The 25,838-nt window shown below is 39.7% G+C and overlaps 1 protein-coding gene across 3 annotated transcripts; it reads right to left on the bottom strand.

Annotated features, from left to right (window-relative positions):
* Nucleotides 1-31: 31 nt before the first annotated feature.
* On the bottom strand, nt 32-12,830 carry ZNF518B (zinc finger protein 518B). Of its 3 annotated transcripts, none has more exons than XM_074822135.1 (2): nt 12,759-12,830; nt 32-6,419 (listed from the first exon to the last, which is right to left on the bottom strand). In XM_074822135.1, exon 2 carries the CDS (start codon nt 6,209-6,211, stop codon nt 2,969-2,971), a length of 3,243 nt encoding a protein of 1,080 aa, XP_074678236.1. In that variant the 5' UTR covers nt 6,212-6,419; nt 12,759-12,830; the 3' UTR covers nt 32-2,968. The 3 variants fall into 3 exon arrangements, with proteins under 3 accessions (XP_074678236.1, XP_074678237.1, XP_074678238.1); XM_074822136.1 differs by lacking the exon at nt 12,759-12,830 and adding an exon at nt 12,588-12,744; XM_074822137.1 differs by lacking the exon at nt 12,759-12,830 and adding an exon at nt 12,094-12,407.
* Nucleotides 12,831-25,838: the final 13,008 nt, after the last annotated feature.

Here is a 25,838-nt window from a genome sequence, read left to right as displayed (position 1 = left end):
CCAGTGCGTATCAAAGAACACGAGAAAGCTATTTTTTTCGGCAAAAAATACAGTAATATTTATTCATATGAGTTTTGGAAGGCTTAACTAAATTCATTATAAATATGAAAGGCAAACTTTAGTGTTTTTCTGCAAAGCATCCATAATCTTCCTTTCTAATCACACTCAGAAGTTTGACTAGGTATTTGGAATATACCAAGAAAGCAACCTCCGTTACTTTATCCTTACAGAATAGGAACAAGAAGAATGAAAACATTCAAGCCCAAAACATGACATTCCAACCCAATTTATGATGTAATTGCACAAACTAGTTCTAAAAAAATTTAGCAGTTGGCTGTTATTTCCTTGCAACCTTTTTATTTCTCAATGCTGCATCAAAATGAAAGAGAACATTCATTATAATTATTTCTCTCAAACCACTAAGACTGTTAAACTTGAAGGAAATTATTCTGACTTGACATTATCTAATAATAAGAATGAAAATTAACAAAACAGAAGCTAGTAGAGTTTGGCAGAGTTTATAAAAAGGAAAAGAGGTATGATGTAATCTGCTTTGAGAGTTTCATAGCCACCATACAATTTAACTGACAAAAGGTTTTCAGGTTAAAACAAACAAAAAAAAGTTTCTAAATTAAATGCATGAAAAAAACCACAGCTTAACAATTTAGATAGCAGATTACGGCAGTGACATACAAAGCTTTGCAGATGTCTACTAAAACAGTAAACTTGCTTACAAAAGACAAGCATTACTAGTATACTTAAACCACCTAGAGTTTATAAAGCTGAGCAGCAATGCCTCCCCCATCCCCCTACAGTACAGCTTTCATGAGGAATGTTCTAATTTTGTCAGTGACAACTCTTACAAAGCAAATCCAAAACTATTTATTTAGTAGCTTCTACAGAAAAAGAATTAATTCAAACAGTAGCCTGGACTGAAGGAGTTAAAAAAAAAAAAAAAACATGGTTAAAATTCCTCCTTTGTTTTATGTTAACAATTTCAATATTTATTATATGTGATATGCCAGAATTTTAAAATGGAAGCTATTTTCACAATCAAAAATGCAAACAGTACTGTTAGGTTTGGCATCAAAGTATATGAAGTGAAAAAAACCCCTCTAGTGTACCCATCTAAAAAAATATAATTCCATTTAAATACAAAATGAGAACTGTCATTTCATTATTATTGACAAAACAGACAAAAGGAAGTTTGTTCTGTGAAACAGATTAGTCTGATACAAATGATACAAAAATTTTCCATGTGTACATGATGAAAAAGATCTGACCTCAAAAATCTGACTTCAAGCACCAACTATCTGAAGGATTTTAACACTGTATTGCAAAATGATGGGAAAGCAATGTTTTAACTGGTTTTGAAAATAAGCCTCAGTCAAATGTAGTTTTAAAATATTTACATTTCAATGCAGATATGATACATACTTTATCAAAACAATGTATAATCTGCTGGAGGTTATAAAAAAATATTCCCAGCTTAAACTGTTTACAAAAATGCACCAACAGTGAAAAGTTAGGGACTACCAGTTTCTCAAGAGTAGTCCCAGTTCAAACATAGAACACACATCCAGCATTAGAGTCAGTATTGATTTTCTTATCTGTAAAAATGCAAGAAGTGATTTTCATTGTAAATATGTGCTTCAGTATAGTTCATTCTATGATTTTTAAATTATTTAAAATTGACAAGATGAAGAAAAAAATCTATTGTTCATGTACAGAAACGTTAAACTTCAGTAACATCCATCCCTCCATTAAAAACTTGAAATTTGGCCCTGATTTAGGAAAGTGTTTAAGCAACTGACCAATGTTTATACTGCACTGAAGTCAGTGGATACACCTTAGACATACATATGTAACCAGGCACATGCTTGTATGAGTTGAGGCCTACAAAAAATATATTCTAACAACATCAAAATTCATAAAATAAAGAAGGATGAAACATTGCACTGCAAATCTGGTTCAATATTGTCAACGTAAAAGCTGTGCAACACAGTTTTGAAAAATCTTCATCTTCAGCAAGTTCCCCCTGTAAATACGCATTAACTCACCAACTAGAGTTCTAACCAAATGCCCAGTTCTGCAAACGTGCTTCTATCAGGCTACACACACACGGTGGTAAAGTTTATGTCTGGCTATTACTCCCTTAGATTTCAGACCAGCCTTGAGACCACATAGAGGAAAGCTTCTCTCTCTCTTCTATCGGTCCAAGCCTGATGGTATCTCTGGCTCTGCCTGTTCAGAACAAAAACAGTACAGAAAGCTGACAGTGTTCTGCTCTCTCTCATTTACACAATAAATGCTAGGTAAAGACTAAGTACTAAACAAAATTAAACTTTTTAGTGCTATCTGACCTTGATCGCAGCAATTCTTCATTTACACCCTTGTATCTCCTCTGAAGTCAGCAGAAGTGGTTTTGTTTCACTGAAACAGAGTACTTGCATTTAAGTTTTACTTTTTAAGCATGGTGCTTAATTTGCCACTAAAACCTATGATCCACACTTGCTGCCCACAGAGGATCAAAGGTGCTTTTCAATACACACATACTTGATCTCTGAAACACCACAGTCTAATAAAGCAAACTGAACTCTGTTAAATTTATAAAGATCTTATCATCTAAGACTTTAATCTATACAGACCTAGCACAAACCAGTTAACAGCACAGTATCCTAGCACAGAGAACAGTAACTAGAAAGGTGTTTGCATAGCAATTCTTTCTCAGATTTCTCCTATGGAACAGATGAAGTTGACCTCCAATACAAATTTCAAACATGAGAGTGCAAAGTAGTGCTTAATCCTCACTATTGGTTTCTCTGTATCTCTATAACTCCGCTCTCTTCCTCTACTTTGCTAACAGTAGAGACCTTTTGGCAAAATAAAAGTTACTTCAGTCTTCCTTTCCAAGCAAGTTAGTGGCACTCATTAAAAATAAGAGGGGGAACCTCCCCCAGTCTCTCACTTAATGCTTTTTTGCTGGAAGAGAAAGAACATCCCAACCCTTGGTTGCCTCTATCAAGTGCCTCTGACCATGACTTATCCATTCTTCTTGGTCCATATACACTCTTCCACAAAACCAACACTTAAACAGACACGGAAGTGTTTCAGCTGGTGAAGTTTCCACCACCTGGTAGTTGTTTTTATGGGTCTTTTTTAGTTTCATTTTTAGCATACTCTGCTTTTTTGCTTGGTTTCCTGTCTCAACATTCTGAAGAGTAAGACGCTTGCGATAACGTTTGACACCAAGACAACTACTTGTCCTTTCTGATAGAACTACTTTCAGGACTTGACCTTTATACTTGTTGATAGTCTTCATGACATTAATTATCTCTGGCGAGTCAACGTCAGGATGGTTTAGTACCACAACTGGCTGGTTACGACGAGGGCATTTTATCAATTGATTCATTCTCAGAGGGACAAGCCGAAGTCGTCTTGCTGTCAACAGATACGACATGTCAGAACTTGAACTGGTTTCTGACTGAGTTCTTGTTTTCCTCTTAGGAAGTTCCCTGAAGCTTGTTTGTTTTGCCTTATTTTTGGGACCTAGTTGACTTTTTGAATAGGGTTTGCTTTGCTTACCCACGTCACTGCTTTTCTGAAATGGTGCACCACTTTGTTTGCCATGATTTTTAACGCTTGCCTCTCGCTTTGGTCTTTGCCTGAGCGATATACTTCGGGACTCAGCATTCGGTTCACTCTGATTAGGCAAACATGGCAAATTCCTGCTAGGTGTCTCAGAAACACTGACAGGAACCGGGCGAGGCAGAAACATTTCATTGCAATACATAGGAGGAGCTGATGTTTCGCTCCTGTTTTCTATTCCATTTGAATTTTGATTGCTAGTAGCATTCAGCACTCTCAGCATTGTCCCTTTGGGGATAAACACTGGAGTAGCAACATGGGAATTTTTAGTTACCCTGCTTTTAGCTGTTCTTGCAATTGTAAGCAATTGATCTTTACTGTGTTCTTCACTACTAATCATACTGTTTCCACCATGCACTTGAGGCACAGATGCAGACTGTTCCACTTCAGTGGCTGGAACAACTCTCCCACAGCTTGCTGAATTTTCTTGAGGGATAAGCACCTTTTTACTAGAAGCCTGACATCTCAAAGGCATGGATTTCATGTTAGATTCAGCAGCAGACATGAGCTGAGCAATCTTTCTACACAACACTGTTGCTGACTTCTTATTGCGTGTTGTGTCATCCCATCTGATACCCTCTGGAACGTTTTCAGCTCCAGAGCTCAGAGAAAATACAGACGAAATAACAGGTCCCTCAAAAGGGTTGCCTTTATTTTCCATCTTCTGTGGTTTTAATGATTCCAGAAGATGACTGTTCTTTTGACTTACAGTTTCAGCTCTCTTTACTTTGCCAAAGCCAAAAGTCATGTTCTCGCAAGGCAGAGTTTTAGTGACATGAAAGTTTTTTCCTGCTTCAGAAGATGTAACAGATTTTTTATCAAAACCCTTACCAGCTAAATGTGTTTCTGTAGAGCTGACTGGCAGAATCCTACACACTTTGTCATCCCTCTTCAGAGGCAATGTATCCTTTTGTTTAAGGACTGCAGAAGAGTAATTTTTACCCTCCTGAGCAGCCTCTACTGAAATGTTCTTGGAACTTTTATCTTCAGAAATAGCAGCATATTTTGGAAGGGGTATATCCACACCTTCTTCATAACAATACAAGTCATAATGTAAGTTATTTTTTCCATCTACTTCCCACCTTGAGGATTTACGATCACTTTTTTTTTCAGTACTATTTATCACCAGAGATGGAGAACAAAGTTCTATAACACCCGAATGGACATCAATACCTTTCACCAAATGAAAGCATAATTTTGATGCATCTTCCCTCTGTATAGATACAGAGTTACCACCTGAGAGTTGAGAATCAGAAAAAGCAAGACATTCAGAATTCTTGTCATATGTACTATCCAAATTAAGTTGATTACTAACACTGGATAATTTGTCTACATTCACTTCCATGGTTAGTAACTCATTTTGAGACACAGATGGTTTTTTTCCTCCGGCAGATCGTTCTACACCTTGATTCTCAAGTTCCTCTTCAGCACCATTCACAGTTTTGGAAGTTGCTTCTTTCATAGGAATTAGTTTAAGAACCAGCTGTTGTGCTCCATTCACTATTTTAATCTCTACTATCTGAGCTAAACAGTTAGAAGGAACTACAAGTTCAGATGGTGCAATTACTGTTAAAGGCATCCCAGGTTCTAAAGGCTCCGTTTTTGGAGAATAAACCTCAACTTCCACACTTTGATTCTCACATACACTTATTTCAGATGCCTCCAATATTGTTTTATCCTGGACTGATGCTGTGTTTATGCTACATTCTACATCACGAGACGAACAGACTGTTTTAGTTGCTTTACTCGGAATCTCACAAACCATATTCGAAGACGAATGTGAAAGTTCATTCTGAAAAGAAATTTTATCATATTTCTGCTTTTCAAATAAAGTGCTTTGACTCGGCTTCTTTTGCTTGTGGTTTATGATAGTATTTGACAGCTGTTTTGTGGGTGTTTCATGTACTCTTCTTGTATGTTTTACTATATAGTCATGTCTAACAGCACCATATTCACAGTATTCACACTGATACGGAAAAGTTCCAGTGTGTTTCACCAAATGTCTCTGGAATTCTCCTTTGGTATAGGATATGTAACTACAGTGGGAACAAATAAATTTAATTTCTTCATGTTGACCTACATGCTTTTTATACTGTAAAGGATCCTTTGTTGAAAATCTACATTTATCACAGTAGTATTTACCTGGCAGAAAGTTTTTAACTTTAAATGTTTTCTGGATTTTACTTGGGGATTTTTTTTCACGTTTTTCGAAGATTACTGCATTGGCAGCCTCAGGAACAAAATGGAAAGATGGTGGTGTAATATGATTGCACTTCTTGCAGATAAAATTTTTGTCTTCAGTCCACCCAAGCTTCTTATGCTTTTCTATATCTTGCACTGAAATTTTCTGAACACTTCTGCATTTTATACAGCTTATCAGCGACAACTTATTGTTCTCAGCCTCAGTCCCTTGGTAACAGCAGTTTTGGTCATCATCCCCTTTTGATGGATTTGTTTTATCCTCAGAAGATTGCTTTGGGGATGTAGTTAAGGAATTATTTTCATCATTAACTTGGCCAGGGTACAATCTTGGTAAAATTTCCCTCATTTTTTTCAACTGCATTTCAGAAGACGTGACTCTGCACCAGTTTTGTCAAACACATCAGCAAGAGACAGAATGTTTTCTTGATATTAGTCTTGTGTATGCTGCTTATCAATCAATCATTCAGGCCACCAATCTGCAGAATATACACTTTGGAAGAAATGGTGCTCAAGCAACTGCATCCATGTTATATTCCACGTTCTTATTTTTATTCAGTCAACTTGCAGCACTAAAGAATAAAAAGCAGAAGATTAAGTCAGTTATGATTCACTGATCACTGAAATACAGTGAACTAATAATTGAACTATTAGTGGACTACAGATGAATTACAAAGTGCAAGTTAATATGCCACTGATTGTATTCTGCACATACAACCATTAACTCTAAGCAAAACATACCAAATCAAATAATACTTTAACAATTGTTCTTACCCAAAATGTTCAGAAATTCATAAAATTATCTGCTATGCATCAAGAACTAAAGAGTTCATGCTATTTCTTCCATGTCATAAAAAATTTTACATTTAAGAAATGTATTTATAAACCTAACAAGACAGACACTTGGTAACAAAACTGAGCAGCAGAATATGATTTCAGTTCATATACAGCCCTTAACTCGGGAAAACACTGCACTTCCATGAAACACTGCAAGTGCCACTCATTTGTGAATTCCAGCAGGAAAAAGGGAAGTGACTACAATGGTTACTAGAAACACTCAACTACAAATCTGTTTTTAAATATAAGGATTAAGTTAGCATGGAAATTCCTGAAGTAAAAGTTCTTTTCTAATCAGTGACAATGTTTCAGATCCAAACAGTCTTAAACACTAATTCATAACATGATGTCATTTATACTTCACATGTTCTCAAAGTGAAGAAGTCAAAACCATCTGTGGCTGCAAAATTAATTACTTTCACTTCTATTAATATCACAGCATAATCACTTCTATGTATGTGGACAAGCATACTACTCCATCCTGATAATACAGAATGTGTCAATCAAGTAAAATAACGTAACAGAAGTCAGAGAGAGAGCAGTAATATCAGTGAAAACCACATTAACTTGTGCGGTGTATTTGGCCCCACATGTTCCAGCACTCTTACTATCTCTTTTCTATATTTAACATGAACAAGATGTCAGCCTTTAAGCTTTTGCAAAGACTATGAGACCACTATTATTTGGAAAATAAACAACTAAATTATCTTTGAGACATACATAAAACAAAAAAAAGTCCAACTCTAACAACAAGTAAAATCTTCTCAACATCTTTCTTAGTCACTCTTACAGACAGATCTGCATTCATGTATAGATCCTACTTCATGAGGTTATTTCTAAATTGCTTTAGATTTCAATACATCCTACAGAAGGCTTCTGCTTCTGAAATCCAGTTCCTCTCAAAGTCTATCTACAGAGAGCAGGGCCTGATCTGGACTCCAAAAGCTGTGACAGCGCTGAGATCACCTAAGTAGCATCCTATTACAATAATCCTACATGGATGAGGAAAACTTCACACTAGGGTGTATCACCACAATGGTTTGACAGGAGTAAGCATCTGATGCAGAAAGTTTCTCTCACAACTCCCTGTGCTCCATTTGCAAATATCCCTAACTGCTATAGGAATGCTGCCCTAAAGATGGGGCTCTACAAAGAGTGAGTATATTGATGTAACTTCAAACAACAGTAAAAATAAGTTAGAAAACTGGTTAACAACAACAAATTGGGCTTTTCACTCTTTAGCAGATGGCTGCACACCTGTAAAACTCAGCAGGTAGTTCTTAGGATCGTAGTAATCTCATCCCATTGCAATGCAGACAGCTGTACATTCCTGTGTGAAAAACCTCTACATCCTGATGTGAAAAACCAATCAATGGCAGCCTCCCAGGCAGGAGGAAAGTGTATCATGAGCCGAAGATTTTATTTTTTTTAAGCAATTCTAGTATTGATAACATTATGTCCTCTATTATCTAAAGAGGAAAGAAAAACAAATGTTTCTAGTAGTCTCAGATAGATCATTCTTCCCCTGCTAATACCAGTTCTTAAGACTTACGATGAACCTACCGACACCAAGTGTTATGGTAGGCCTATGTTCAGGAGAGCCACTGTTATTTCAGGAGAAAGATAATAAGAAATCTTGACAAGCTCAAGATCCAGACCAAAGATGCTTTGAACATTTCTGTATGGCTTTAAGAAAGAACAAAAAATGCAATTGAAAGGAAAGTGTCAAGTTAGATCAATATTTGCCTTTTTTTGCTGTTAACAGCTACTCACTGATACTGAAACTGTCCTCCATACGAACTGACCAAAAGATAAGCATAGAGTACTTTATGCCGTCAACATCCTTGACCACAAAAAACGGTACTAAAAACACTGACAGTTTTCTTATATTTTTTTAAACACTGTAAACTTCACCTTATGGGACAACATGAAGAAGGATCCACCCGCTTTGAAGAGCAAGAAAGTACAAGAAATACTGTCAAACATTAAGAACACTTCTGGGCTGCTCAGTCCAACAGGAGACTACAAAAATTTAAGAGGAGTAATTCAAAGAACAGGCTAGTAATCCCTCTGAACTTTCCTCCCTCAAACAGCTTTATATATGAAAGTGAAAATAAAGCTGCCATTCAGACCTGTGACAAATACCATGTTTCTAGAATCCAGGTTTTGATCGTTGTTGGGACATGATAGAAAGGAAATCTCTCACCACCTTCCACAAGGAGACCAACAGACCAAGGCCCAGACAGTTCCCCAGCAACAGACACCTTGGAAGCCACCCCCCTCTCCCCCTCTTCTTCCTCTACTTCCACTTTTCACTGCTGAGCATGACATTATATGGTATGGACTACCCCCTTGACCAATTCTGGTCAGCTGTCCCAGCAGCGTGTCCTCCCAATCTCTTGCCCACCCCGTGCCTACTCACTGCAGCAGAAGCAGAAAGGGGGTAAAAAGAAAACCTTGACATTGTGCAAACGCTGCTCAGCAACAATCAAAACACTGGTGTGTTATCAACACTGTTTTAGCCACAGACCCAAAACACAGCACCCTACAGGCTGCTATGAAGAAATTTAACTCCATCCCAGCCAGACCCAGTACAAAGTGAAAAAAACCTGAATAACCAGGTGATGCTAAATTGACACTGCTGTTATCTCCCTGGCTATTTTTTCACCAATCTTTCCTGAACACTGAATAGTTAAGAAGAAAAATTTTCATGCAAACAGGTCCACTTTATCAATATTTTCGATAAAACAAGTCTAAAAGTACACTGTAGTTTCATTCTTCTATTTTAAAGAATTATTTGCTTTTTCTGGTTACTTAGAAAAATAAGACCATCAACACACACGGAGAGGTGGTGCAATCCAGCATCCAATCACTCCATAGCTGGGGGGGGGGGGGGGGGGGGGGGGCGGGTGTGTGTGTAAATATGCTTCAGAAGATTTAATTAAAAGATACATACCAAATTTTTCAAGTTACAACCAAATGCAGAGCACACAGACCAATCCAAAGATATCATTAAAAGGAAGAACTGAAAGTCTGCATGAAGTCTGAACGGCAAATGCAAGAATAGGATGGATGAAGAATGGAGTAATAAGGAGTGTTAAAAGCAATTCCAGTCCCTGTCTTTACAGGAATGGATTCAGAAGTTGTTTGTAAAAATACTTGGAAATACCATAGAGTACCTGAATTAGGAGAAATTGAAAAAAAATTCTAGTTTTGAAAAGAATTGAAAGCAGAAACCTAAGAGGTAGATGGAAAAAGGACAACAGAAGGAGGATAAACCAAACTTTCTCATTCATTCTACCAATCATCTGCAATTCAGTGATATTAAGAAGTGAGGCATTAAATAAAAGGAAATATTCCCACCTTTAACACAACACTAGTGTATCTTGAACCTTGCTGCTCAAGACACAGAGATCAATAGATCCACAGGAGTCAAAAGGCATTCCAAACAGTGGATATCAGATTTACGTGAAGGTTACAAAACAAAGACCAATTAAAACCAAAACAAAATAGTCATAAATATCCTCTGCAGCTGACTACGCCAAATTCATCCAGTACAAGTTTTTTTGCACTGCAGTAGATGACAAACCACTGATGTGGCCACTGTCAAGACAGGAACTGCTAGTGTCCTCCCATTATTCTATACGCCTAAAATTTCCATTTACTTCAAATATATGAATAACTTTGTTCATCATTTCAAAGAAAAACATTTCCAGTGTTTTAGTTCCAGTTTTTATCTCAAATTATATGCTGCTATCAATGAAATGGGTGTGACAACCAGCATGCAATTACCATACATGATCACGTTAACTAAGACCCCACTGCAGCAAAGCACACACCCCTTGCACACTAAGCTCAGGAAGACACAGTGCGTAAAATTTTAGTCTCTAAAAAACTTAAATCTCTGTGTAAGCTTAAGATTACCTTGTTTGTATTTTACAATTATTAATATGGCATATACTATCCATTTAACATGGACTGACTCTCTCAGTTAAGCAGAGTTAACTGTTCTACTGATCCAACTACATAACTGAAATTAACAGTCATTAATTTTAGGCCTAATGACTGGGAGAGATCCAAAACGCCTCACTCAAGTATAACATACTGTACTAATTAAAAGAATTGATCCTGTATTAAAAACAAAATATTCCAATACACCAATTTTATCTACCGTTATTTCTTCTTAAAAAGACATTGTTTCACAGTAACAGCTAATCACACAGTCATAACACTTTTTGTATCTGAAATTCACATGAAGTTTTTCCATCAACATGAATAAGGAATGCCAATGCAGAGAATTAAAAAAAGCAAAGACCATGCACCAGATTTTCAGAGCTTCCTTTTATTATGAAATACACAGTTATTTCACACTACAGAAAAAAAATACATTCAAAAATGATACTACTTACGATATAAAGTTATGAAAAATACCAATTAAAGGTAAATCACTATTTTTAGAATGCATAGGCGAAAAATTGTCCAATTTATTGGTATTTATTGGCATTGTAAGAAGTCAGATACATATATAGACTGTACAGTATTCTACCGAAATGGAGGTCTGCCTCTGTGTGGCTCTAGGACTGAGGCCTAGTTTTATTTGTATCTGAAAGAAACACATTTCTGACATATTCAATTGCTTGGTAGTCGTCATGCAATAAGCTAAGCAAGCCATTCTCAAATAACTACTGTATCAAAAGTAGCATTTTAGAAAGTACTCAGGGATGTTTGTAGAGTTGTTTATCATTACATATATTATCAACTTCTAAATTTATGTTGCACATTTCATACAATTCACAATCATTTTTAAAATCTTTCTGTATATCCGAAGCATACTGACTAGGATTTAGCATTACCTTACTCTAAGCTTTAAGGCCTGTAAGCAATAAAGCAAGGAAATATGGCACTGAAGAAAATGGGAGAGGGGGGAGACTCCCATTAAAAATACATATCTCTCCATACCCAGTTCTTAAAACACTCATGTAGATGCTAAATTTCATTTCTACAGATTTAATTCCTGCTAAAATTGGCCAATACTATCTGTATGTGCAAGAAAAGGGCCTTGACTATAACCATTTACTGTAGTAACAATGCAGAACAGAATGCAAGCAAAATCCTGTAAAATACCATTAGTCTTTTTAACAATAAAACAGAGGGTTTTTATTAAACGTATGCTGCAGGACACTTCAGCTACACCTATGATGACACAAAATCATTTATGTAGAAGAAATCCAAGTCATTTTATACATCTAAATTATCTTGTGTCCAATGTAATACTTTATGATAGATTCTCTTCAACAAAACTTAATGTAGGATTTAATTAAGCGAATATTTTACTCAAATACTCTAAAAAACACTATTTACATCCAAAATACAGAATGTTCTATTTTGTTCAGTAATACAGTTACTAACCCGAAAGCTCCTTTTCTTCCGGAAGCAGCCAAGATGACAAACCTGGACAACAGCTTTACAGTCCAGACGAGTCTAAGGCAGCCTGATGGCGTCCACGAGACAGCAGCACCCGCCAGCCAACACCAAAAAATCCCATTTTCTCGGGCATCCAGCCGACGCACGCAGAAGTGATGTCGCCTCGCCGGGGTAGACAAGCGTCCCTCGTCCAGGGGCCGTCTCCGGCGGCCGAGTCCCGCCGCTGCCCGGGCGGGTGGCGGACCCTCCGCAGGCCGCGCAGACCTCCGCCCGCCACCGCCGTTGCCGCTGCCGCCGGGGCGGCGGCTCCGCCCGCGCCGCCGCGCAGGGCCGCCGCCAGCCCGCAGGGGGCAGCACCGCGCGGCCCGCCGGGCCGCAGCCCGCGCTCGCCGCCGGGACCCGGCTGCTGCGCGGCGGGGAGCGGCCGACAGCCGCGGCGCTGACCCGGCTGCCACAGGCCGAGGGAGGGGGAGCCTTACCTGGCTCGGAGGAGGACGAGGGAAGAAGAGGGCTGCCTCCCTCACGGGAGACCCCGCCAGCCGCCGCCGCAGCCCTTGTTTCCAGACGCACAAGGAACGCGACGCTCATCACCATCCTCATCCTCCCCGGCCCGCAGCTCCCGCCCTCCCGCCCCGCCCTGAGGTACTTACCCCCGCGAGGGCAGGCGCGCCCCGCCGCTGCCGCCGCCTCAGCTCGGCCCCCGCCCACCGCGGCGACGGAACTGACCTCAGCGGCCGCTCGGCGCCGCGCCGCCCCATTGGCCAGCGCCGCCCCGCCGCTCCTGCCGGCGGCGCCGTGTAGAGCTCTACTGAGGCGCCCCGGGCGCGGTGGCGGCGGCGCAGGCGCACTGCGCACCGCGGCCGGCCCGGCCCGGCCCGGCCCGGCGGGGGCGCCGACGGGAAGGCCCCGGCGCGGCCGTGACGCCTCGAGGAGCCCCCGGGAGCGCGGCCCGCACCCCCGAGGGGACCTGTCACCCGTGTGGGACCCAGCGCCGGGCGGGGAACACAGTGCGAGCCGTGGGGGAAGAAGCTGGGCTGGTGTTGAAACACCTGCAAGATGGCAGGCGAGGGTATATGAGAAGGGACACCGTCAGGTTGTTGCCCGCTGGCCGTCCATCAACAGGCCAAAGGCCAAAGGAAGAGCTGTTGTGCCCAGTAATCTCTCTACATTCTGCCGATACTACCGTGTGTTATTAGTATATGGTGTGAGCATACATTTCACCGGGATTGCTCAGTTAAGTACCACAATGGCGTAGCAATAGCATATTTTGAGATGCTGCCTATAAAATCGAAATTCCTCATTAAATAAACTGTTCTTAGTCATATTTGAAGGGAGAAAAAAGGAGCTTACCTGCCAGCATCTTGCCCTCTAAAAGTACCTTTAACGTCACGGCAGTATCTAACCCCTCTGCTTCAAATGGAAACTGTATTTAACCTAAATAAAGGTTAAGGGCCTAAAGTCTTTCCAGATGGTGTCTTTAAAAAGGAACTTTTCGGCACATGACTTCAAAGTTAAACTCTGTTTTGCTGATGGCTCTGTTAGCATGGATTCTGTGTGATAAGAGGAACCATGAGTAAGTTACATCTTCCGATCAGTTCTGTACTGGAATGACCTATCCTTACCATTGTCTAGACATGGACACAGATCTTCAGGGATCTTGGATAGGCTCTTCTGGTGACAAAAAAGGAAACAGCTAAAGCTATCAGACAGGGAACTTCAGGGAAAAAGAATCCTCTCAACTATGATTTTTTTAGTTCAAAATTAGATGTTGCCCTTGGAGTCTGTTACATCCTTCAGTCAGCAGGGTAAGAAAACACTGTTAACAGTGGAGTTTGGAACCTCGTAGTTTATTGAACCTTTTTAAACCTTGAAGAAGGTCTTAGGCTGATAGAGCCTGTTGGGAATTCTTGAAGGCTTTTGACAAAGACTGTCAAAGAAACTTGGCGGTAATGGCATAAGACCAAATGTCTTGGAATGAATAACTGGTGTGATGGTTTAGCCCCTGCCGGGGTCTGAGACCACGCGGCCGCTGCCCCTCCCCCACAAAGGGAGTGAAATACAAAGCCCCGAGACTGAGATAAGGAAAGGTTTAATACAACAGAGCAACAGCAACACAACAGTAACAATAACAGTGATAACAATGAACAGAGCAAAGTATATACCGATACAGCAAAGAGAGAACCGGCTGCACCAACCCACGCGATCACCGATTCTTCCTGCACTCGTGCCAGGATGTGACGTCAGCATGATATATGAATAACCCAGCTAGAGCTTCCCCCCCACTGCTGGGGAAACTTAACCCTGTCCTGGCTAAACCAGGACAACTGGTTAAAGAGGGAGCAGAGGTGGTGGCAGTGAGCATGCAGTATTTGTAGTATAGGGGTCACGGATGCACTGCTGTTGCGATCTCTGCTTGGACCTGCTCAACGTACTCAAGTCACTTGGAAAAGGAGCTGGGCACTCGAGTGACAGCCTTCTGATGATATCAAGCTATTCAGAGACTTAAGGACAAAAGCCCATTGAAGATCTGCAGAAGGACCTTATGAGACTGAGTAACTAGGCAGTAAAATGTCAGGTTACATTTTGGATAGATAAAAGTAATTCACAGTGGGGAAGAACATCCTAACTTCAAATATAAAATGATGAGCTCCAGGCTGACTAGTACTGTGCAGGAACAAAATCTTGGAATTACGTGTCTGAGAAAATCTCACTTCAGTGCTTAATAGGGTTCAGAAAAACAAGCTGTATGCTGAGATTTGAAAAGGAACAGAAAACAAAGCACCCTTATGCTGCTGTGTAAATTCATTATTTGACCACATCTTGAAAGCTGTTTGTGGTTCCGAGTTCCCTCAGCTTGGGAAAGACAGCATAGTAGTGGAAAAGGCTCAGTGAAAGGTAAAAATGATGACCAAAAGTGCTTTGCTCTCAACTGTCATGTAAGGAACAACTAAGTAAGCTTCTGTCTGGAAAAAAAAAAAAAAAGAGTACTATTGATATAACAAAGGGCTAAAAATCATGAGTGAACATTGTAATGTAAACAGTTACAGGTGGGAATTGTGTATGTGGATCCCATGAAAGCCACCAGAGACAATTTGCACTTACTGACTGGTGTCAGCTACTCTGCTGTGGTGATTATGTGGTGTTATGAAAATTCACTTCCCTAACTCTTATGTCAATTATTCTTTATAATATAAAAGTGTATTAACTTTGTTAATATATACTAGTTCACATTATGCACTGCAATATAATGAGATAGTGGAATTTTACTGGAGACTTTGGTATTGTTCACTCTCAACTAAAAGAAACTAAAGGACAGCCCAGTCCTGGAAATAAGGGCTTTGCTTCTTGGAAGCATAGAGCTGTCAAGGAAGGATAAAAGATACTGTTGCATTTAAGGTGACGAATTAATTTGGTAAGACATGAATCCCCTTGCATTCTAGCCGGTCCTCAGAGATTAGAGGGGCTATGGGTGGCTTAATAGGTATGCCATTCATTGGTGTGACTGTAGCCCTGGCACCAGATGCACAAACTGCCCATGTGCTGTAGGTCCAGTGACATTCAAGAGAAGCAGTCAGGTTCACGAATAGTACGGTTTATTCTTATGCAATATCTACAGATTATTTGAGATTGCTTACAATAAATGCACAAACTGCAGGGTGGCTATATAGCACTACAGACAAAAATGATTGCAATCACACACTTAATTCCCGGGTAATCACTCGGCGTAGCTGAGGGCAGAAATCTTACCAAAAGGCGTCCCTTCTGGCAGGGGGGGCCAAGGAGCACAAACCCGTCGATCTGTCCCTCCGATCTGGTACCGGAATCTCATCCCTCCAAGTTAGATACAAACTTGGGGTAGTATTTATCTACGTGTGTATGTGTGAGTGGGTGAGACTGTGGTCAAGCCATTGTTTCTTGAATAATGACACAGCACATTCCTTGGTGCAATGTGCATACAGTTGTTGTGGGAAACGAGGAAGAACAGGAGATAATGTCCACAGAGTTGTGCAAAACATTCCCTGAGAAAAGCGGAAGAGCAGGAGAGAAGTCTGTATAGTTGTGTCAAATACTCCTTGAAAAGTGGAAGAACGGGACCACGCAGCCTCCACCTCACTGCGCATTCCTCCTTGGTGCCATGGCAACACAAATCACCGGATCTTCACCCCATCCTATGTTTGTTCTGGGCACCATGTGTTAAGGAAATGTGTGTTTTGCAGTTTTTTTGCTGTTTTGCATTTACCACACTTCCAACAGATACCCATGGACAACCCAGATAAAGCCAGCATCCTAGCCCCTCTAATACATCTTTGAAACCCTCCCAGTGTCATCTGGCATCACAGATAAGTAACTGTAGCAAGGCTGACTCTAGGGACGTCTGGGTCAATAGACAAGCAACAAGAATGCTGCAGAAATACAGTTGCTTTGCAAAGTTTTACTATGATTAGCAATCGGTAGTGTGGGTCTTAGTAATTAGCCAAATTGTGTTGTGCCTGAATGGTTGGAGGGTGTAAGAACCTTATATAAAACCACATTCAGGGTGACCCAGTTCGGCTGGGACACCTCATGCACATGAACAAATATTTACCCTTGTAATTCTATACTTTGTTTCCTAGCCTCTCTCGGTCCCCACGGGCCAGTTGTACATTTTCGTAACACTGAGCTACACTTAGCAGATCGTTTTCTTCAAAACCAGAAAAATTTGAAACATTCCTAAAATAAAAGATGATATTCTGTAACACAAGTAATAATTCAATAAATAGTTTGCTAGTCAAAATGGGTTTTTTCAGCTCATCTATCTGTATCTGAAACAGTCCAGAATGCAGTAAATATACTTCATATCGGTAAAATGGAATCAGTTATCTGATACACAATACTGATTAAGCACTTTACCACTCTTTCTTAGATATGTGTAGCTAGCCTGCTCTAAAGTTAGAAAGGCAATTGCCTCTAACAAATGCAAATAGATTATTCAGTATTTAAATAAGACCAGGCTAAACAATAAGGCCATCCAGAAGAGGTTTTTTTGTGGAAAGCTTGAGAGTCAATTTGCATCTTCCTCAGTGTTTTCCAGCTACATAAATTCATACCCTTCCCTGCATTTTCTAACCTTGCGTTCAAAGCTACTCGTTTCCTTTCCCCAACACATGAATGCTGTCTTCACGGAGATGAGTCAGACCCGATCAGATCATAGCTCCTCTTTCTTGCTTAGTTGCCAGCCCTGAACCTATTTAGACTACCAGAGAGGAAATAATTCTGCAGAAATTACAGAATCACAGAATCATTCAGGTTGGAAAAGACCCTTGGGATCATCGAGTCCAACCATCAGCCCTACTCTACAAAGTTCTCCCCTACACCATATCCCCTAACATCACATCCAAACGACCCTTAAACACATCCAGGGATGGTGACTCCACCACCTCCCTGGGCAGCCTATTCCACTGCCTGACCACTCTTTCTGTGAAAAATTTTTTCCTAATGTCCAGTCTGAACCTCCCCTGTTGCAGTTTAAAGACATTCCCTCTTGTTCTGTCACTAATCACCTGTGAGAAGAGACCAGCACCAACCTCTCTACAATGTCCTTTCAGGTAGCTGTAAGGAGTGATGAGGTCTGCCCTCAGCCTTCTCTTCCTCAAGATAAACAGTCCCAGCTCCTTCAATCACTCCTCATAGGATTTATTCTCCAGGCCCTTCACCAGCTTCGTTGCCCTCCTCTGCACTTGCTCCAGCACCTCGATATCTCTCTTGTATTGAGGTGCCCAAAACTGGACACAATACTCCAGGTGTGACCTTGAGTATTGCCACCTTATCACTCCCCTTTCTGTTGCCATTTGCCAGTCTTCTTTGGTGACCTCTGAATTCTCAGCTTTTTCAAGGCCTTTTGTTCCTTCTCAATTTGTCCTGTGACTCACCCACCCTGCAGTGGTAGTTAGGCACTTGTGAGCGTCCCTGCTGAGGACCCTAAAAGGAGGGTCATGACTTCTTAATGGTAAGGGTTGTTACCTAAGTAAGAGATGCTGGTGGTAAGGCTACTAATTGGCCAACAGAAGCAGCATCCAAGCAAGTAACCTATTCTACTTCACAGTGGGTCCTAGTTTCTACAGCAAGGACGCGATGCCCTTCCTGCGTCCTTTGCACCATTGCTATCCCCTGTGAGCCTGGTCCTGTCATGCACTGTGGGACACCCACACACCAGGAATTCACCACAAGTCATCTGCTGCTGCTTGTCCTGCTGTCAGCCTGCATTTCTTTCCACCCTCTAACAAGACTGTCTGACATGAAAAGCTGATTGTGGCTTGTAGAGCCATGAGAGCCACAGGTAAACAGTTGCTGCTGTAGAGCTTCAGCTTCGCATTTCAACTGCAAAACTATGAAAGAGCTGTGTTTGGAGAAGGCTCAGGAGGAAAGAGAATAAAGAGGGTGAGTAAATGGGCTGCAAGATTAATCAGGTGCTCTAGGAGCTTTTCTTGAAACAGTTTTGCTTTGTGTATTACTAAATTCACAAGCCATCCCCAAAAAGTAAGAAAGCAATGTACTGGAATACCTGAGAAAACCAGCACTGACAATCCACGTTGAAAATGAAAAAGGGCACTTTTTGGAGACATACAGAATTTCTCTCTGGACCGTTGCAGTACCCTCACATAACAGCATCTCCTATCCCCCTTCAGGACACTATCATACCTGTAGTCAGGTGGATATGGAATTTCACTCTTTAGGCTGCAATAATGCAATAGCACAGTCTATTGAACTCTGGGAATGGAGAGGAAAGAGCTTCTTCTGGGCATGTATTCTGTGAATGCACTTTGTAGATCTGAATTATGTTGACTGGAACATTTTGGCTTCCAGGGTGAAAATATACTACTTTCTAAGCATTCAGAGCACTTAGAAAAGAAAAATGCAAGCTTTATTTTCTGAAATGTGCAAGTACAAACTGCATACAATGACAATACTCAGGATTTAAAATAGCAGCAAAAGGAATTTCAGTTCTGAAGGTTTCCCAGACCCTCATAATGCAGGTTTGCACTTTGAGACTGAAAGAACCAACTTAGTTGTTGCTTCGCATTTCTGCAGGTGATCTTAATGCTGTATGATACATTCCCACTTCAAGTGGCTAAGCAAATGCATTCTAGAGGTTTCTTTAGATACAAGTTGCTGCTAATTACCAGAGTGCTCCCTCCTGCTATTTTGTTTGATTGGAGGGCATTAGGACTATTAAGAAGTGTCAAGAGGGTAATTTTACATTATGATGTTAATTTCTTCATCTGTAATTTTAAAAGCTTTACATGCCTATAGGGTGCTCAGATTTTGCTGTACCAAGCATACAACTACTGGTTATCTATTGCTCTCTAGTGGCCAACGTGTAACGCTGCTGCTATACTCTATAAGGAGTGTTTGTTATCAGAGTGTATTACTGTAACATTATAAACTCATCTGCAGTCACCTTCACTCTCATGCTTCGGGCCTTGGGGAAGAAAAAAATACAAGTCTCTTGCATTTTTCTGTCTTCTCTTGCCCCCACATTTCTAATTTTTTCACCCACATTCTTATTTGTTGATGACCTCAACAACTCACAGATTATATCTCTTTTCTCCACCCCAAAATGTACACAGATAAAGCCTCGCTCCCCTGTTCCTTAGCTACGTGGCAGTGCCTCATTCTGCCTCTCGCCAAGCAAAACATGTTTTGATGAGCTAGTAGCAAGCAAGGCAGAACAGCTGCTAGTTGGATTAATTTAGTTGTCGCTCTCCAGGTTTTACAGTCTTACAGGGAACTCATGTAGACCTCTACTCATTTATTAAATTGTTTAATTTGGGAAACAGATTTAGGCATGAGGGTGAAGGTTGTATGCTGTGTGGTCACATAAGCCCTGTTCCCTTGGGAAATCAGGTTAACAGGTGAAAGTTAAGGCAAAGAAGAGAGAAACCAGCTGAGAGTATGGTCAGAGCAGAAACTGAACTATTGGAGATGGGAGCTTCGTCAAGAGCTTTTCAACAGAGAGCCTGTGAGCAATCATTAATTTGAGGGTGACTTGGGGACTTTTGTGAAGGGCAGCACGCAGTGATTACCTGAAAGAAAGAGACCAGAGCTGAGCCAGAGCCCTTTCTAGCACTGTGTTCCCTTTTCGTGGCTGAGAAAATCCCCTGGGGTAAGGGCCTAGGGACAACCACTGTCAGCTGGCTCATCTCCAGTAGGAGCCCCCTCAGAAGGAAGCCAACAGCCAGTGGTGGGGATCCCAGTATTCCCTACAGCTTCCTAAAGGAGAATGGGGAGGAAATATGAAGTGAAAGCAAAAATTAATAGTAGATCAACTAGATTAAAGACACACACAGTTACAAGTGTTCTCTCACACCACTACTTTTTGTGGCTCATAGCGATTCCTTAAAAACATTTGAAGCTACCTAAGGATAGAACAACAACAGTCTTAGTCAAACAACAAAAAATCTTCATGGTAAAGATGTATCCTGTAAACCGATACAGTAAGAGAAATCTGAAATAGAGTCTTTAATTTTACATAGAAATTTGAAAAATAGTGCTTAGCCTGATATCATGAACATGTATTAGTACTCTTTTCAGGCTTTTCATATACAGTCTGCAGATTCACTGAAACACCAATGATATAGTATATTTTAAGAGAGATAAATACTCTGCTAGATATTTGTTTCACTTCCAAATATATACAATGCAGTAACACAATCCATTTCTACTGTACGGTGGTATAAGCTGGTAAAAACAAACCTTGCAGTAATCCTGTTTCAACATCTCATGAACTCCCGTAGGAACTGCTGCCATAAGCACTGGCTCCTCAGGCTTCATTCATTCATTTCAGATCCTCCAGAGGAGTGTTCATACAAAGAATAATATACCTGTCTGGGAGAAATACAAGAGGTTTACCACTCAGTGATGAGGAAACTGGTGGTAAAATCAGTGTGGGCTGTATTGGTGCTAGCTGCTGTGTGGTAACAAAACTAGTTTTAACAAAACTTCTTTTGCTTTAGAATTTAACTGGTTTCATACTTTTGTGAAAGCAGATTTGCCCCACTGCAGTAGGGGCCTTATTCCCCAATTTATCAAAATTTCAGAGGTACCTTTGACTTCTCTTTTAAGTACTGTAACTATTACAAGAGCTTTTTCAGGTAATTAGCCATTCTGTGAAGCTTCTGTTATGTCATCTATGAGGAAATTAAATCTATACATATTTAAACCCTGTTAAAGCTATAGACATCTTAAATTACATTCCTTTATTTAAAAGAATTTTACATTGTGACCTTTTGTAAAAGACTCCTAGTTTCATATCAAAGAAAATATTCAAGAGTAATGTAAATCCAGAGGAAGACTGCTCAGTGTGTGCCTTTTTCTTTAGAATAAATGAAAAGAGGAGTTTGGGGGCATTTTTGGTTTTGTTTTTCTTCAACAGCTCAGAAATTCAGGTCATTATTATTGCTTGTGTTTTACTGTTGCATCTATGGGGTTTAATTCCTGAAGAATTCAAGGTGATGAATTAATAGAAGAAAATGCTTTTAGTCATTCTCAGGGTTCTAGAATTAGTAAATATGTGTTTCGGTCAAGCCCGAGAACTGCATTTTCTTTCTCCTGCTCAACATTCCAAGCCACTGAGCACTCCCAGCACAAAGCACTGAGAATGCCATGAGACAGGACCGTGTTTTATGAAACATGAGCCCTTCATTACAACCCTGAGACACAATGTGATATCTAAACTGCCTCATTCTGGATCAAAATCACATTTATGGGGCATCTTTTAATTTCTTACCTTAGAAAGGTATGAGAAGATGAAAAGTTTATACTGTTTCTGGATTAAATTTTTCCTGAACCTATAGATTGCTGGAAAGTATCTCAGACATCTGGTAGTTAAGGATGCCAATGCTGCACCCATACAATTTAAGAAAAAAGAGTGTATTTTTTAGGACAGTCTTCCAGCAAGCCTACTACTGTAGAACTTATTTGCTGTTTATCATTTGATGCAAAAGAACCTGGATTTTAGAAAATGCTGCAGATTTTCCATACTTGAGACCCACAGGGTTTTAAAGTTTCCTGCTGCTATGGCAACTTCAGTAGTAAATGCATTTTAAATACCCTTTGATGAGTCACAAGTGGTGAGTCACCACTCTGTTTGTGGTGATCTACCACTTCCATTTAAAGAGTCTCATTGCTCTTTTAAGTAATCATTCACTCTCTCCAATTTAATATTAAGGACCAAAAAAGTAATGTTTCAGATTTGTACAGTCACAAAAGAAATCGTGCCAAATTCCTTGATCTTCAGACATAGTCCCAAGTGTAGTGAGAGGAAACATTGTGTCACATTACCAAACAGCTCCAAAATAGAGCCTCAAAAATCTTGGATATTCACAAGTCTGAAAAACAATTTGTTAAGCATCAGATACAACCTACTGAATACTATAAATTCTGGGTTTTCATCTCTACTGTTTATCAGAAATTAGATCTGATAAATACTATCACACTTGCTCCCTATACACTACAACTATAGATACTTTTATTTTAAATGTGCCCAGAAGAAAAAGGCGGTAAACAATAAATTACTGATAAGGCTAAAAAATAATCTTTTTTAGTATAACCACTTTCAGTCCCACATAATTAAGGTTACTCTCTTCCCTTTAGAGCTGTAAACCTCCTTAGTTCTATAGAGAAGCTCAAAAGGCCAAACACAATTGGTGCTGTGCAAGAGCTTGGATGAGTAATTGAGGAAATCTCTTAGGCTTCAACATTTAGCTGCCGAAGTCTGTTTTGATGGCATCAGTCTGGACAGTTCAGAGAACAACACTAACTGGGAGGAGAACCACGCTGGCAGACTATTAGAAACCTGGAGACTCTTGTTTGAGGACTGATATACCTAATTTCGTTTGCAGCTTTTACAAGATACATCGGAAGGAAATAGATTTGAGCAGCTTATGATGGGGAGACACCTACATATAAACGTATTCTGAAATTTTATTACTTTTTTTACATGTGTTTAGTCTTGTAATCATCACTGAAAAAAATGTGCACTATTGTAGAAAGGATTTCTGATTTTAAATAAAAGTCAGTTAATTGACTTTGAACAGATAATGGATGCAGCTAATCTTCTGAATACACCTAATGAGCTTATTTGGCTTTTTGAAGTCAATTTGATGTCTCAACAGGCATCTTCAGTGATATTTTTAGTTGCAGTAAATAATTTCATAAAATAATGAGGTTTGCAACAGGGAAATCTTTAGTCAAATTAGAATTCCAGAACTAGAATACATTTCCTAGCAGTTGCAAATTGGTATTTTTTTCAAGAAAAATATAGTCTTCCATCTCCATTCCTGGAAACCATTCAACATAAAGGGAACAATAAGATTGCAATGGAGACACTCTTTATGCTGTTACTTTACCATAGTGCATTTTATTCTGCACTGATATTGCTAAAACATGGCCCTGAGTTAAAATTGATTAAATTCATTAAGTCCTTAAAGTGAACTGTTCTTCTGCATAAGAGCTTGAGTTTAGACTTGTAACTTTAAACAGCAGTTTTACTCTAGAAGCAAAGTATTAGTTTGGTTTCATGTTATTACTGAGAATTTCTGGGACTCCTGCCTAAAAAGAATATAAAACTGTAGAGCAGTATTCAACAACCATGGATTTATTTAAATTATTACTAATTTTGGCTATTAAGAGCTCCAAAAATGGTTTATTTAAGGTCTTTTAGTGCTTATATATCTGAATGGCCCCAAGACCCCATCTACCTTTTTAGCTGCCAACAGAACTTTAAAGCCCTTACCCAGCACACATGACTGACTTATTTAATAACACAAAATGTTATATTGTTTGCTAGTATCTTCAGATTTCCTCAGAACTAAAATTAAGAAGTGCAAATGGCTACCCCTTTTACATTCTGTCACACAATTTTACCAATATTAAATTTATTTCATTTATATTCCAATTTTCTTTATAACAAATATCTATCAAGACACTTCATAACACAATTAGAAACATCATGAGGTCTATATTCAATTCTGTATTTAAAAGTCAGTCAGCAACTGATCAAAACAAAGTATGGAAGTACAATCTGTTCTTTTTATGCTCAGAAGAGGATTCCTTCCTTGCTGTCATCTTTATTCCAAACTCCAAAGGCAGGATTCAAAATCCGCTAGAGCTGATGGAAATCTTTCCATTGGTTTTCACTGGGCTTTGGTCAAGCTCCAGATGACTTCGATAATTATGCCAATGAACAAACTGAAACTTATTGAATCTGCTTGTTTCCAGAAGTGATGAAGCAGGTCAAAATTCTCATTTAATCTCACTATACTGGGTAGACCACTGATGAAACAACACACTAGTAAAAGGCAGATTTTAAAGACAGACCTGAAACAACCTGCCGTACAAGTGTCATTTAATTACCTGAGTTCTCTGATCTTAATTTCTCTGATATAACCTGCTACAAACTGAACATTTCAGAATTAAAGATTGCTATTTCTGTTCCCTGTCTTTGTTTTCAATTATTTGTTATGTTGGCAAAATGGATGTATCCACACAATGTTGTAGAGTGCAGTGCAAAGACCTGTAAGCTTGAAGGGAGTTCTACCCCATCGGTAAGACCATGTGGTCCTCTCAGACCACCTAGGGAAATCCTTGCCTCCAGCTGCTTCTCTCTGCCCAACAGCCCAATGTCTTTGCATTGCATTTTCCTCCCACACACATGCTTCTAGGTGTGAAGTTAGCAGGAATTGAACTGTCTCAGGCTTTCTCTTCCTACCTCAACACATAAAAGTGGATAGTCAGATGAATTATTATATAGGTTATGTAAAACAGTGACTTTTAAAAGGCATCACCAATGTTCACTATGCTGGTGGCCACATCAGTTTTAATGAACCTGTTCACAGAATGAGTCTGAGCCTCCCCATGCAGAAGAAGAGGCACCAAACTGCAGGATAAGCACAGCGAACATCCAGCATGTTAGCAAAGAGAAGCTGAATATGAAGTAGGCATTGTGTGGTGGGCACACCAGTTCTGAAACACAAAATAACAAAGGATGAAAAGTCAAGCTATTACATTTGCACACCATTTCTAAAAGAAACCATAATTCTCATACATTCATAAACCTAGATGAGACTTCAGGTGAGAGCCCCCCTGTGACAAACCATCACAGCTTTGATGTCTCCATAGCAGTGGCCATTTACATCAGATGATAGTCCAGAAAGGTAACCCAAAACTTACGATGATAAATTCCTCTGAGGGTCAGTACAGAAGACTTATGTGGTTCTGGTTGATGCACAACTCCAGGAATGTTATCATAAAGTTTGCAACTAGTAAGTATGTTTGGTGGTCTATTCATAATCCCAGCATGATCTTCAATGTACACTATCTCTCATGAGAAAAAAACCAAAAATTATTAAGGACTGTGGTCCCTCCTTGCAGCACACAAAAATTCTTCCACTGCCAATGTCACATGAGTCAGCACAAAAGCAGATACTAATTATTTCAGTGTCAGTTACTAAATATGCTTCTGTGTTTAGAATTCATGATAATTTATTCTAACGACATTTTTAAGAATCTATACAAATAATTTGAAATTTCTATTTGCTCTTGTATCAGTTATTATATGGATAGTAAGACATGTAAGAGAGGCTCTAGACACTGCTGATTTTAGCAACTGAATGTTTGGATGCAAAATGAGCAGACTCACTGAAGCGGATGAATAAGCCTCTACAGAACACCCACACATTACACTACTTTCC

Source organism: Strix aluco, chromosome 4 (assembly GCF_031877795.1).
Source record: "Strix aluco isolate bStrAlu1 chromosome 4, bStrAlu1.hap1, whole genome shotgun sequence".
Classification (NCBI taxonomy): domain Eukaryota; kingdom Metazoa; phylum Chordata; class Aves; order Strigiformes; family Strigidae; genus Strix; species Strix aluco.
This window is presented reverse-complemented; position numbering and strand designations above follow the sequence as displayed.

Excerpts from the sequence above, each read along its gene's own strand:
- ZNF518B (XM_074822135.1), bottom strand. The coding sequence starts at position 6,211 with ATGCAGTTGAAAAAAATGAGGGAAATTTTACCAAGATTGTACCCTGGC.